Source organism: Tyto alba, unplaced genomic scaffold (assembly GCF_018691265.1).
Source record: "Tyto alba isolate M040663 unplaced genomic scaffold, T.alba_DEE_v4.0 Super-Scaffold_46, whole genome shotgun sequence".
In the NCBI taxonomy this organism is placed as follows: domain Eukaryota; kingdom Metazoa; phylum Chordata; class Aves; order Strigiformes; family Tytonidae; genus Tyto; species Tyto alba.
In genome coordinates, this window is record NW_024881322.1 from 2,503,146 (window position 1) to 2,515,548 (window position 12,403).

Here is a 12,403-nt window from a genome sequence, read left to right on the forward strand (position 1 = left end):
GTCTCATCCAAAAGGGCTAAAATTTCCCTTGAGCCTAGGTCAAGGGAAGCTGAAAACTTGTTTTGGCTTCTGATTCTGGTATTTAGCTACGCCAGACTTTGCTCGATCATTCTTGCCCCTGCAAAGATGGGGTGTGTGAATCACAGCTTGAAACGATTTCTGCTTCCATTTTGGGGGCCCTGAATGTGCAAGGCAGTGATGGAGCAGACATCTTGGTTCTGTCCTGTCTTCATACATTTTCTAGAAATAGGACATGTGGTTCCTTGTGTTTGACGAGACACATCTGCACTGATTTTAATGGAGTGTAATTTGAAACTAGTTTAGTTAAACCAGGGCAGATGGCTACAGGACTGTGTGTAATTTCTTCGGTGTAAGGTTGTGGTGCTGCTGCAAGATTATTAATCTGGTTTTAGGACACCTCATAGCAAAAAAAAAGGCAATACTCTTGTCATATAAATCTCAGTGTTGAACAAGTACAAATTAATTCTGCCCATTGAAATGTGTAATGAAAAAGGATCCAAAAATCTGTCTCAGAAGGCTTTGTCAGGTAAGGTATTGTCTGGCTTACTGCACAGCATAAAGATTGTATCTTACATTTTTGGATATTAAGCATTAGCTAAAATTATGTAGGCATGCCTGATCCCAATCAGGCTTCTACTGACAGGTGATCAGGTATTATGTAAAGCTTTTATCAACAAAAATGGAACCAGAGCCATGAAAACTTGCAAGGGCTTAACTAAATTGATTTAATGTAATCAAGACCTGTTTGTCCGTAGACAAGGCTTTTATTTACTGCTTTAATACACTTTACGTACATCATCTATGCCTCTTTCATGTTACTTTGCAGTAGTTCACAAGCAAGAATAGAAGTTGGAATGGTTGCCACAATGGAAGTTGAGCCTGAAAACCTGAAATAGAATGAGAAAGCTGTCTTCAAATTTGTTTTCTCAATTATTCATACTACAGGCTTTAGTTTTATAAGCTATTTTAATTCAGTCTGAGAATAAACATGTGTCCTGTCTCTCCAGGACCTTAGATTGAACTGCAGAACTCCCACCCACCCAGTTAGGTCTTGTTGCACATGATCAACCAAGACATTTCTGATGGGGAGAAGAAAAGGAAAAGATATTATGAAAAGTGTTCTGTGTTTTCAACCAACCTTGCTCATGATGAACAGGTTGAATGGGAAGTCTGCAGGCCGGAAAGCACATCTGCTTAAAACATGTGTTGAGAGTTTTTTATTTATTTATTTTAACAGTGAGCACACTTGTGGAAATCATTTTGTCTTCACAATCTGTTTGCTAAATTAGGACACAATCCCGATTACATTTGTGCATGAGAGTAATTTTCTATAAATGAGTAGTGTCACTGAGTTCAGTAAGAGCAGTCATGCACAGAATTAAGCACATTCATAAGAGTTTTCAGAAATTTTGCAAACATGTTGCCCTCATGAATAGATTGCCCAGCTTTCCTTCTAATGCAGTCATAAATTCTTGGCTTGGTCTTGTTTTGAGTAACCCTTGTTGTACGAGCCTAAGGTATTCTAATGTGCTAAGCCTAACTGAGGATATTTCTCTTATTTTGTCATAGCAACAAGAGCAAGATCCCACAAATCTATACATCTCAAATTTACCCGTTTCCATGGATGAGCAGGAACTGGAGAATATGCTGAAACCCTTTGGACATGTCATTTCTACCAGAATATTAAGAGATGCTAATGGAGTCAGCAGAGGAGTCGGCTTTGCCAGGTGAAACTTTTACTCTTTTTTGATTCATGCACTTTTTTTCGCTTTGATCCTTTGCAAGTGCTGTCTGTTCCGTAACTCTGAAGCTTCATAGCTATGGAAAATGCAGAGCAGCACCTTTATCAGATTGGGTGTCTGTTCTTTCCACTGAGCTGAAGAACACCAATACAGAAGGATGTTCATTTCATTGCTCTAAAAAGTAGTTCATTGTATGTATGTATATGTACATAAAAATGGCTAGGAATAGTGAGCTATCCATGCAGTATCAAGCTTGGATAATAATAAATGTCCTACAGCCAAAAGCACACACTTGGTGAAGAAACTGTTTAAATGTTTAGCAACGATTTTGCAACAGGGAAAAGTAAATTTAGCAGTTGGAAGAGCAAAGGGGAAGAACTATAACTGAAAAAATGTGGCTTCCTTGAAAGCTGCAGGCAACTCAAGCCTGTGAGAAGAGCTTGAGAAGAAATATTTGCATATAACAAGTCCTATTGAAGTAGTCAGATATTTTAGACAGAATGGGCAGCATGCTATTACCATGTACTTCATTGTCAGGACAGATAGACAAGTTTCCATGTTTACTCTCAGAGAATATTTACATAGATTCTCTTCAGCTTGAAACATTCTCAAATCAAATAGTTTTCTTTTGAAAAGCCAAGGAATAGAGATCTATGTATAGAAAGGTATTGAAAAGGCAAATAAGAGAGATTTGCAATTGTGCTGTAAATCAGTCTTCTGCTTCGAAAAAAAAGGAAAAAAATCCCAATTCATTGTTTCTACAGAATATTCATAACATTGTGCTCTGTAGAGGCAAAAAGGCTTAGTCATCTTGTGACTTTCTCTGAAAAACGCTCTATCTTAGTATATCATGGCACTTCTGTTAGTAACTCGTAACACTGAGTGAAATGGGGTACTGTATGATAAAAAGGTAGCTTGCAAGATAAGTGACATGGTAGTGTGACCTTTGTCCTTGATGTGAAAGATCATCACGTGCAAAGAATGTTAAGATAATACTGTCTGAATTCAAACGAAAAAAAGCAAAACATTTGTGCTGGAAGATGACTGTTCCGTATGCATTCTTGCAGGTAATAACATGAGTTTTTCTAGCTCACTAAATATAGATTAGTGTAACACACAGATAAATTTGCATTTTAAAAAATTGGCTTTGTTTGTGGAAATGTATTTCATTATGTAACTGATTTCAAGAAACCTATAGTGATCTACCATGAAGGTCGTGTAATTCACCATGCAAACAAGAGAGGGGTAAAACTTTGGCTCCATCAACGTATACAGCAGATCTCCCATTGACTTGAATGAGGCCAGAGTCAATCCAGGAATTCAGAACTATAGTTGAATGCTGACTCTTGTCTTTGCAGAATTATCAATACAGGATTGAATTACATGACCGTATGACCTTCTTTTTGAAATAAATTGCTATTTGGTATCTCTTTCCTGCATGTCAGTCCAAATAGATTAATTTGTTTAGCTTTGCTCGTAGTCATGAATGTTTCAGCCCAGTGTGAGCACACACTGAATGGGTATAAATGCAGTACAGGTAGGGGATGGCAGCTGTATTTAAGTCCAGATAAGATTTCAGAAGTTCAAATCGGCAACTCACGTGGTGATCCTGGCTACTATTCCTTGTGACCCAGGGCCTTTTGTCACAGTATATCTTGCCTGTTTGTGGAATGTGCCACGCTGCTAAGCATAGCTCTTAACTGAGCCACAGAAGCAGAGGAGAAAAAGTTAACTTTGCATATACTAAAATGATGCAATTTTGAAATTTGATGTTTCAAAATTATTAATTAAGCACTATGATGATTAAAAATCACTTTTTGTTTCTGCCCAGTTATGTGAATAGTCAGTCTCAAAATAAGTAATCAGAAGGAAAGACTTACAGTAGACAGCCATTGTCAGATTTTTCTCCTAAATGGATATGATTAGCAGATTTACAGTACTGCAGGTGGCTACTTAATCATTTATAACCTGGGTAACTTCAAATGTTCTTGGATCAAAATTATCTGAGTAATGTCTGGCCATGTTGGAGTTCAGCCTCCTTCAAAGTATGCGCGTACAAAGCTAGCTCTCTTTTTTTTTTTTTAAGCTGTGAAAGTATTTCCTCTCTTTTGCGTCCCTCAAAAGCAACCGAACAGATTTTCCCGAAACTTTCCAGAGCATTTCACTGTGGCTTGAACCCAACTGTGCCTAGGTATGCCCCAGGGGAGATTTTTGGGGAGGAGAATTATGAGCAAGGGGCCAGAGAAGGGAAGCTTCAGACTCCGACTGTGGCTCCACAGAAGTCCATCCAGTTGAAAGGGAATTGTTGTAACCCCTGGACAACCGCCTCTGCCTCGCCCCTGGCCTCTGCTTTGTATTTCAAAGCCGTGTTACCTGGCTCCAGGCTCTCCGTGGGAGCTGGCGTTCTGCAGGGCTCGAGTTGCTGTTGCCGTTTGGCAGCGTGGGTTTCTGCTGACACCAGCAAGCAGAAGCTGGGACTAAGCACAGCCTATCGTAGAGCAGGGAGAGAAATTAGGAGGAGGGGGAAGAAATACTTGCTAGAAGTAAGGAACTGGAAAAACGAGGCAGTGTGCATGAGAAGCTCTAAGTTCAGTCTGTTGTAAGGTTCTGTGTTGAAAGGGGGAATGACGCAGTGTTGTCCTCGCAAAGGATTTCATCATAAGACTTAAAACTGTAGGTGTTTCTCTCAATCCCTGTTGCTGAGAATCATCTGACTTTGGCATCTGATCTTTCATTTAAAAAGTGTAAGTGGATTCCTCAGAGCTTAGAACAAAAGTACAGTCCTTCATCCTCAAAAAAAAAAAAAAAAAAAAAAAAAAAAAAGCAAAGGAAAAAAGCCACAGAAATGGGATTTTAAGACTTTCTTCAAGATATAATTTTAAAGTTGATCTCTTATGATTTGAGTTTTACAGACTGGACACTAGCAGTGTTGTTGGTTGTGTGAGTAAAATGCAGATCAGAGGTAGTAAGTGAGAAGGTCTCCGAGGGAGGCCGGAATTACCAGATGGGAGAAGGTACTGAGAGCGTGGAGGAAAATATTTAACTCCATTCTGAAGATGTGTCGTCACTTATGAAGAGGTAACTCTGTGTGCTGGAAGACCTGGCTTTCCACAGGCCCATAAAGGGAGAGTTCCAGACGTTAAGGTTGGAGAAGATAGAGAAGTAAAACAATCATAGAGGTGCCAAAGCAGCGGTGCTGTTTTGCTAAATGAAAGGGGGGAACATTTAGAGGGAGATTTCTGAGGATTTTGGAGGCAGAGAAGCGTCAGTAGCACCAGGGGATAAAGAACATCTAGGCAGTTTAAGGATGCATTTATGAAGAAGGGAAATGCTTTGGGTTTCCTGATTCAAGGGTTTGATTGAAGGCAGTTGAAAAGGTGCTAAAAATTTAGCTTTAAGAAGTCTGTCCCCTGGGACAGTACTGCAGGCTTAGGTATTACGAGGGTCATTGCTACTTTCAGTCAGAAGAACGATCTGTCGCGTCCTACATATTACACAGGAAATTGCTTTATAATTGGATATCTCAGATGAAACTGGAAATCCCAAACATACCCCAAAGACTTTGTGTGGTATCTGTAAAATATTCCAATGCCTGTGGTGATAAATTTCCATTGAAAGGCCTCCCTGAAAGGGGCTCACATCATCACTGCAGGGTGCTGGGGAGGCCTGTGGGAGAATGTAGCTCTGAGAAATCGCACGTTTCCATCTGGCATTGCCACCTGGACCAAATTTTGGTAGTCTCAGTACATCCCTAAGAAAATTGTCAGGCATGGAGCTGCACTTTGAGGGAGGAGCAAACTCCAGAGAGAGACAAGTGGGTCAGGATCCCAGGACAAACATCAGTTGGACTCCATAACATGGAATGGATACGAAGCCCTTAAAGGTGAAGAGGGAAGGGTAAGGAAAGTTAGGATCCATCAGATAATTTGGCTGAGCAATTTTCATAATCCAAGCCCAAGGTACTGTGAGTTTAATGGAAAAACTCCTTGGGACATGGAAAAGGGGACAAGGAGGCTTTGGGATATACCTTGGACTTACTGATACCACTGAATGAATGAAATAAAAATTTAATTTTATCACCCCACAGTAAAATACCATTCAAGTATTATTTAAGTATCCTCCCTATAGATATAGTAATATTAATAATTCCATACATACATGCACCACACTCAGCTGAACAGCGGAACAAGTGTTTTATAGGTCCTTTTAAGTGGTAAAGTGCAAAGAAGGAGCTAGAAACCTCTAACTTTTTTTCTTTTGTTTGCTGTCTTGTAACTTAAAATGACCTTGCAAGATTCACCCCCCAAGCGACATTTTACAACGAAGTCATAAGCCTCTGAAAACAGAAATTTATGATGGAAATGCTGACAGTCAGACAGTCAAGTATTGCACTGCTTGCGGGCACCTGTATAATACTTAACCCGAGACTGTGAAGACAGTGGCATAAATCAGCCTGGGTCTAGGTGGAAATGACTGTGTGTTCATACTATTCTTTTCCAGTAACATGAGAAAATCTGTCCAACACGAACTGTCATAAAGGAATGTTATGATGCTGTTCCCAGCAAACGACCAAAGTCAAGACATTCTCAATTAGCTGTCTCTATCCTCTTAGAGCAAAAGGAAATATCAAGGAGGTGCTGCCATCCCTCTGTGACAGAGCTGGGTGGTCTGTAGTGAGGCATTTACCCACTTTGTTGTTGAGAGTTTGGGCTTCATCCTTGTCTTTTCCTTACCTTGTTCTTCTGGAAGAGTTTCCAATGGGATGCTTTTCTCTACCTGCGTATGTTTTTTATTAAGCTTCTCTCCTGCTCGTCTGCATTTCACATGTGTTAAATTTAGTCCTTGGAAACAACATTCAACCCAGCAACCGAAAGGGAGCAACAGAAAAGGGGAAACAAGACTTTGAGCCCCCACAGGATCATTAGTGTATTTATAGAAGTTTTGCATGGATTTCAGTAGAAATGAATGTGCTGCGGTTTCCGCTGAAGCCAAGGCTTTAATTGGTACGTTCTTTTCCTCAAAAGAAGCTGTGCATCTTTCAGGGTTTTTTTCAGAGTGACATAGGTGTCATTTAGTGATATTGGATTTCTTCTGAAACAAAGAGGTTTCAGCGCGGTGGCTCTGTGCAGAGTTGCTGACTCGGGCAGCTCAAAACGGTGGCGTAATGGGTCTTGCTGCAAGGCGTCATGCGGACCATATCCCCAGAGAAGAGGAGCCTTTTCTGTCCTCACCGGAGTGGGTTCTGCAGATTTTGTATGTTCATCTGATTTAGTAAACAGCCTCCTGTTGTTCATGCAAACAGGACTGCACATGGAGAATATACGAGCAAGACATGTTGGGAAAAGATATAATTTATGAGCGATGACGAGAACTTGTCAAAATTAGTATCTCTTTCTAGGCTGTAAATGACAAAAGGAACAGTTTTTCCAGCGTAAAATGGATTCAAACCAAAAATCACAAACATCTTGAAACAATTTCTTACCAGCTGAAAAGTTGGGAACATAAAATATCTAAGTCAGTTACAGAAGAGAAGAAAATTGGAGGTTGCATCTATATCAGGGTCTTAGAATGCCCGGAATTCAATTAGCAAAATAAATTAAATAAATTAGTGAACATGTTGCCACAGAAGGATGAAGAGTACAACATAAGGGGGTGCTAAGAAACCTCATACTATTCAAACCTATCTTGTAGCTTTAGACTATTTAAGACCTGAAGATCATTTTCCCTGACCTCTTTTATATATTGCAGGCAGTTGAAGAACACCCAGTTTCCTAATATTGAGATAATACTTGTCTTTTACTAAAGCACAACTTTCAGAAGTGATTTGAAGACATCATTAAGAATAAAAAAAGCTGCCTCTTTTCTATCTAATGCATGCCTGTGGATCATCTTCCTTGGAGTTAAATGTTTTTGCCTAATTTCTCTTTCAAATGTATCTGGTACTTGTCACAACTTTCTCAACAAGATTAAAGAACTACTTAGTACCTAGTTTATTCTCCCCACAAAGGTACTTCTGCACTGCTATCAAACTGCCCCTCTGGTCATCTTTTTGACACACTAAGGAAGTTGAGTTCTCCAGTGTGTATTCTAACGATGGCGTCAGTTTTTTGGGCTCCTTCACTGTATAATATTGCTTCTACCTACCCATGTCCATCTTTGCAAAATGCATGAAATAGTAAAGAAATATTGCCTCCCCCCCCCCCCCCGATTTATTATTCCTGCTATTATAAATATAAGAAAATATCAATATTCATATGCTGATCACAGCATGAATGTGGTCGTCACAATTTAATCTTTAAATATTTACTCTGGATATAAAAAAAATTATAGTCCTGATTTTCATTTACATTATTATCGTTAAGCAAAGTGACTACAGGGTATATGTAAACCAAACCCACATTTTACCACTGAGTGGTAATTACATGGTACTGAATATTTCTCATGTAATAATTTTGCAATCATCATGTTATTCCTTGTATATAAATTTTATTAAGTTGTTTCTTGACACTGCATCAATCTTTATAATAAGCATGTGTAAGAGCTTTAGTTTTTTTTAAAAACACTTCCTTTTCCTTTTTTTTTTCTTCATGGTAAAATTTCCCTATTACATATAACAACACATAATGACTACTTTGGAGCCACTGTGGTCTGTAGAGTAGCATACATTTTTTTAAATTATCTAACATAAATATTTAATAGCAATACATGAACATCAAATTATTTGGTTGTGATACTTGCTTAAGCACCCCCAATTTTTTGGTTCTTCTACTAATCATATTGAAATATCTTAACTTTGCAAACTATGGCTAGAAGAAAATAATAAAAACAGTCTTCCTTTTCAGATTTTTTTTTAAATTCACTTCCTTTCCAATTAGACAGTTTAGTTACTCATATTGTATCTGGGAACTTTACAACTTAGTTTCCAGAACCTGGAGATATATAGACACAGGTGAAAATAAATGTTCATAGTTTTGTTAGTTTCTTTTTTTTTAATCATTATCTGTACCATTTAAAATACCGTAAGAATCTGGCCTACGGCTCTGATCATTTTCTTCCTGCAGTATATTTCCCGATTCAAAATTATACTCAGATGCATTGTAGTTATCTCAAAGTTTCATTTAATCATGAATTATTATCTATGATCCTCTTAGGATCAGCACCAAAAACATACTGTTGAAGGGAATTTGAAAATTATACTTTGCGAATGATCTAGTCAGAAGCAATTTTCTGTTAGCATGTGAAGCTGATGTTCTCCCCTTTCCAGCATGAGAGTTGCATAGTCATTAGAAGGTTTTGAAGTATCTAAGATCTTTATCTTTTCTCCAGAATATTATTTACCACATTTTTCTTCTATCAATTATGAAAAAAAAAAAAAAAAACAAAAAACAAAAAACAAAAGCACCACACTAAACTAATGGATTTAAGAGTGCTCTTCCCCTAAGTTTACCTGTGCTCAAATGACATTCTTTTGTAGCAAACCTGTCCCCTGGAGGCTAACTTTTAACACATAACATTCCTGTTAATTATATTTTTATTAAATGCCACTCCCAATCAACGTTTTGAAAAATTCCTATCTCAGATCAGAAGAATTAATTCATGACAAAAAGCATATTTCGCCCGTCTCCCCCACGTTTCCAAGCACATTCTGTAAGAGAGGCGTGCCATAGCTTTCTGAAGAAGAGTATTTAGATTTTATTAGTGTGGACCTAAGGAAAGCATATTTTTATTGGGCCTCTTCCCAGGTATGGCTAGTCTTTCTGGCTAAACAAGTAAGAAGAGAACTTACTTGTTTAGCTAAACTTGGCTAAACTAACAAGTAAGAAGAGAAGGAGAAATGTCCGGATCAATGGGTGCAGAGAGGTTCAGCTCACGGGCAGGTGCCTGCCGTAGACATTGCCACCGAAGTGGTTGATGTTGGTCAAAGTTTTACCTAAACCAAAACTGGGCTCTTGCGCTGGCAAGTATTGGACAGTTTTAGTAATAAATCTGGTTGCTCTGTACCCCTCATTCCTCCCAGCCAGTGGGCCAGTGAGCTAATCGCCCCGCGAACACAATCTGGAAGGCTTATTTCTAAACGGACAGGTGTAAATTTATAATTTGTATTCCGGTGGCCCTCGCCGCCGTTTCGCACCGAGCCGCCGATGGTGCCGGTGTGGGTTTCAGGCGAGGCGTGTGCCAGATTGCAGGTGGCTAGCGACGGCATGTGAGAGCCGTTAATTGTGAAACTTGAGAAGAAAATGCGCGCGTCCCTTTTCAGAGGGCTGTTGGAAGGATGGCCTTTTCATCCCAGAGCACCGTGGGTTTCACTTTTATTCTCTTCCCACATAAAATGCATGAAGTGCACCGAGTCCCCTTCACTTGGCAGCTTATATATTGCATTCTTTGCAGGGACTGCTTTGGCTTGTTAAAACGTACCCCGTGTATTAAAATGAAATTGTCACTGCTGTGTGATGCAACATAACATGGTTTGACACCAAGCGCCTGCAGCTACAGAAAACAGACTGTTATTGCATTTATTCTTTCAGAGACAAGAGTCTCTAAAGGCTCAGTGCAGACACTCGCTTAGTTAAATCTGAATGAAGCTAAAGTGAACAGTCTAAGTTGCTGTCTGTGCTTGTAGAAATGGCCCAGCCCACATGATGTGGAGCGATACAACCTGCAAGGGACAATTTTTTAATGATTCCACCTGAAACAAACTGACAAAAGTCCTTGACTTGCTTGGAAGATTAATCAGGCAATCGAGACTTTGGGTTTGTGTTGGGGGTTTGGTTTTTTTTTGCTTTTTTTTTTTTGTTTGTTTGTTTGGGGTTTTTTTGGGTTTTTTTTTGTTTGTTTGTTTTGGGTTTTTTTGTGGTGGTCCTTTGAACTCTAGCAGACTTGTACCATGGGAGATAAACTACTGCTCTGCATGAGCCACTCTTTCCCAAAACTATGTGACAGCAAGGGTGGTGGATAAATTACGTTTTAAAAGATCCAGACTGATGAGAAGTAAGCAATACTTATGTCAGTGGAGTTATTTTGCAGAGAGTACCTGGGGGTAAACACTGGTGTATTGAAGGAGCACTGAACATGTATTTTGAACACATTTTTCCTAAGAAAAACAAAAGCAGTATGGTTTTTCTTTTTTGCTTGCTTATTAGCTTTCCACTTCTCTCTTTTCTGTCTTCAAATTTCCTATGCCCACTCTGTAGCAAAGTCAACTGTCCTCTGGACTGGTGTGCAGTCAATCTGCAAGACCTGAAAGAATGGTGAATTCCCAGATGTGGTATAACCATGTTTTCGGATTTGACTAGTAGCTTTGTGTTCTTTACAGTTCTTTCAATAGTACAGGTGTCAGTTCACTGTTGAGGCTTTAATGTCTCAATGCTGAAAGTTATCTTGAGATCATATGAGATAAACAGAAAGACATTTCACCTACCAGTATTACATATAAATTACTGTCTTCCCTCAAAATTTGGCTTTATGTTTATGCATTTGGCTTTTATGTATATGCATTGTCTTTCATTTCGCTGTACAGTCTTTCTTTGCACGTTACTTCTCTATGACTGTAATCCTTAATAATTATTGCTTAATCCTCTGGGTTCTTTTCCAAATCCTGTTTGGTTTGTTTAGGTTTTTTTGTTTGTTTGTTTGGGGGGTTTTTTTGTTGTTGTTGTTTTTTTTTGTTGTTTTTGTTTTTTGTGGGTTTTTTTGTTTTTTTTTGTTTGTTTGTTTTTTGTTTTTTTTTTTTTGTTTGTTTTTTTTGGGGTTTTTTTTGTTTGTTTGTTTTTTTTGTTGTTGTTGTTGCTGTCTTTGTTTTTGTTTTTTTTTTCCATGCCATTTGAAGTTATTTTGGGCGCACAAGGAATCTAGAAGCACGTCCTTTGCCTTCCCGAGCAGCGCGTGAGGGCACAGCGAATGTCCTTGTTCAGGGAGATCCCCCGGCGCCAGGAGGGGACTGGTCGCTGGCACTGCCGTGGCTCACACAGAGCCGCGAGCGCAGCTGCAGGCTGCGAGGGTGGCAGGTCCTCCCGAGCCACACCATTCCGTAATGAGCTCAACCAGTTTCTCTGCAGAAATAGGCAAGAACAGCTTTGAAGATTTCTCTCTGTGCTTGTCCTTTTTTTCCCCTCCTTTCGCTGTTTGGTTTCACTGACTAAGCACTTTCATAACGGTCTAGTAACATGTAATTGCCTCTAACCCCATCCTTCTCTCTTCTCTTTTCCAGGATGGAGTCTACAGAAAAATGTGAAGTAGTAATTCAACATTTTAATGGCAAATATCTGAAAACCCCACCCGGTCTACCAGGTGAGTCTAGCCATCATTATGAAATTTTAAAATCACTGAAGAGTTTAGAGTACAGAAACACTGGAATTTCTGTTGAGGGGTGGCTTGTATTACTGGCCCTGCTAGAAAGGCATGCGACCTCTCAGGTTTGAGCCTCTCCTTTATGACCCACAGCAACTTCTTCCTTGCCCAAGTTTGTATTATTCAAGCATTTATGCCTGACAACAGTGAATTTAAGTACATATAAACATCATGTTGTCTTACTGTGTTTTTTATTCTTTTAAATGCATATATGGTGTGTGATTTTCTCCCCCCTTGGAGCAAAGGCCACATCAGTAAATGCCGGTGCTTTTCTAGCAAACCACGAGTATAAC

At 39.2% G+C, this 12,403-nt stretch overlaps 1 protein-coding gene across 6 annotated transcripts in view; it reads left to right on the top strand.

The window, feature by feature from the left end:
- The window catches only part of RBMS3 (RNA binding motif single stranded interacting protein 3), a 721,589-nt gene that overhangs the window by 561,842 nt on the left and 147,344 nt on the right, over positions 1 to 12,403 (top strand). For all 6 annotated transcript variants that reach the window (XM_042806473.1, XM_042806470.1, XM_042806471.1 and 3 more), the window contains 2 exons: positions 1,591 to 1,748; positions 11,971 to 12,050. In XM_042806473.1, the coding sequence (XP_042662407.1) occupies positions 1,591 to 1,748; positions 11,971 to 12,050 (238 nt within the window). The remainder of the gene's footprint in view (positions 1 to 1,590; positions 1,749 to 11,970; positions 12,051 to 12,403) is intronic.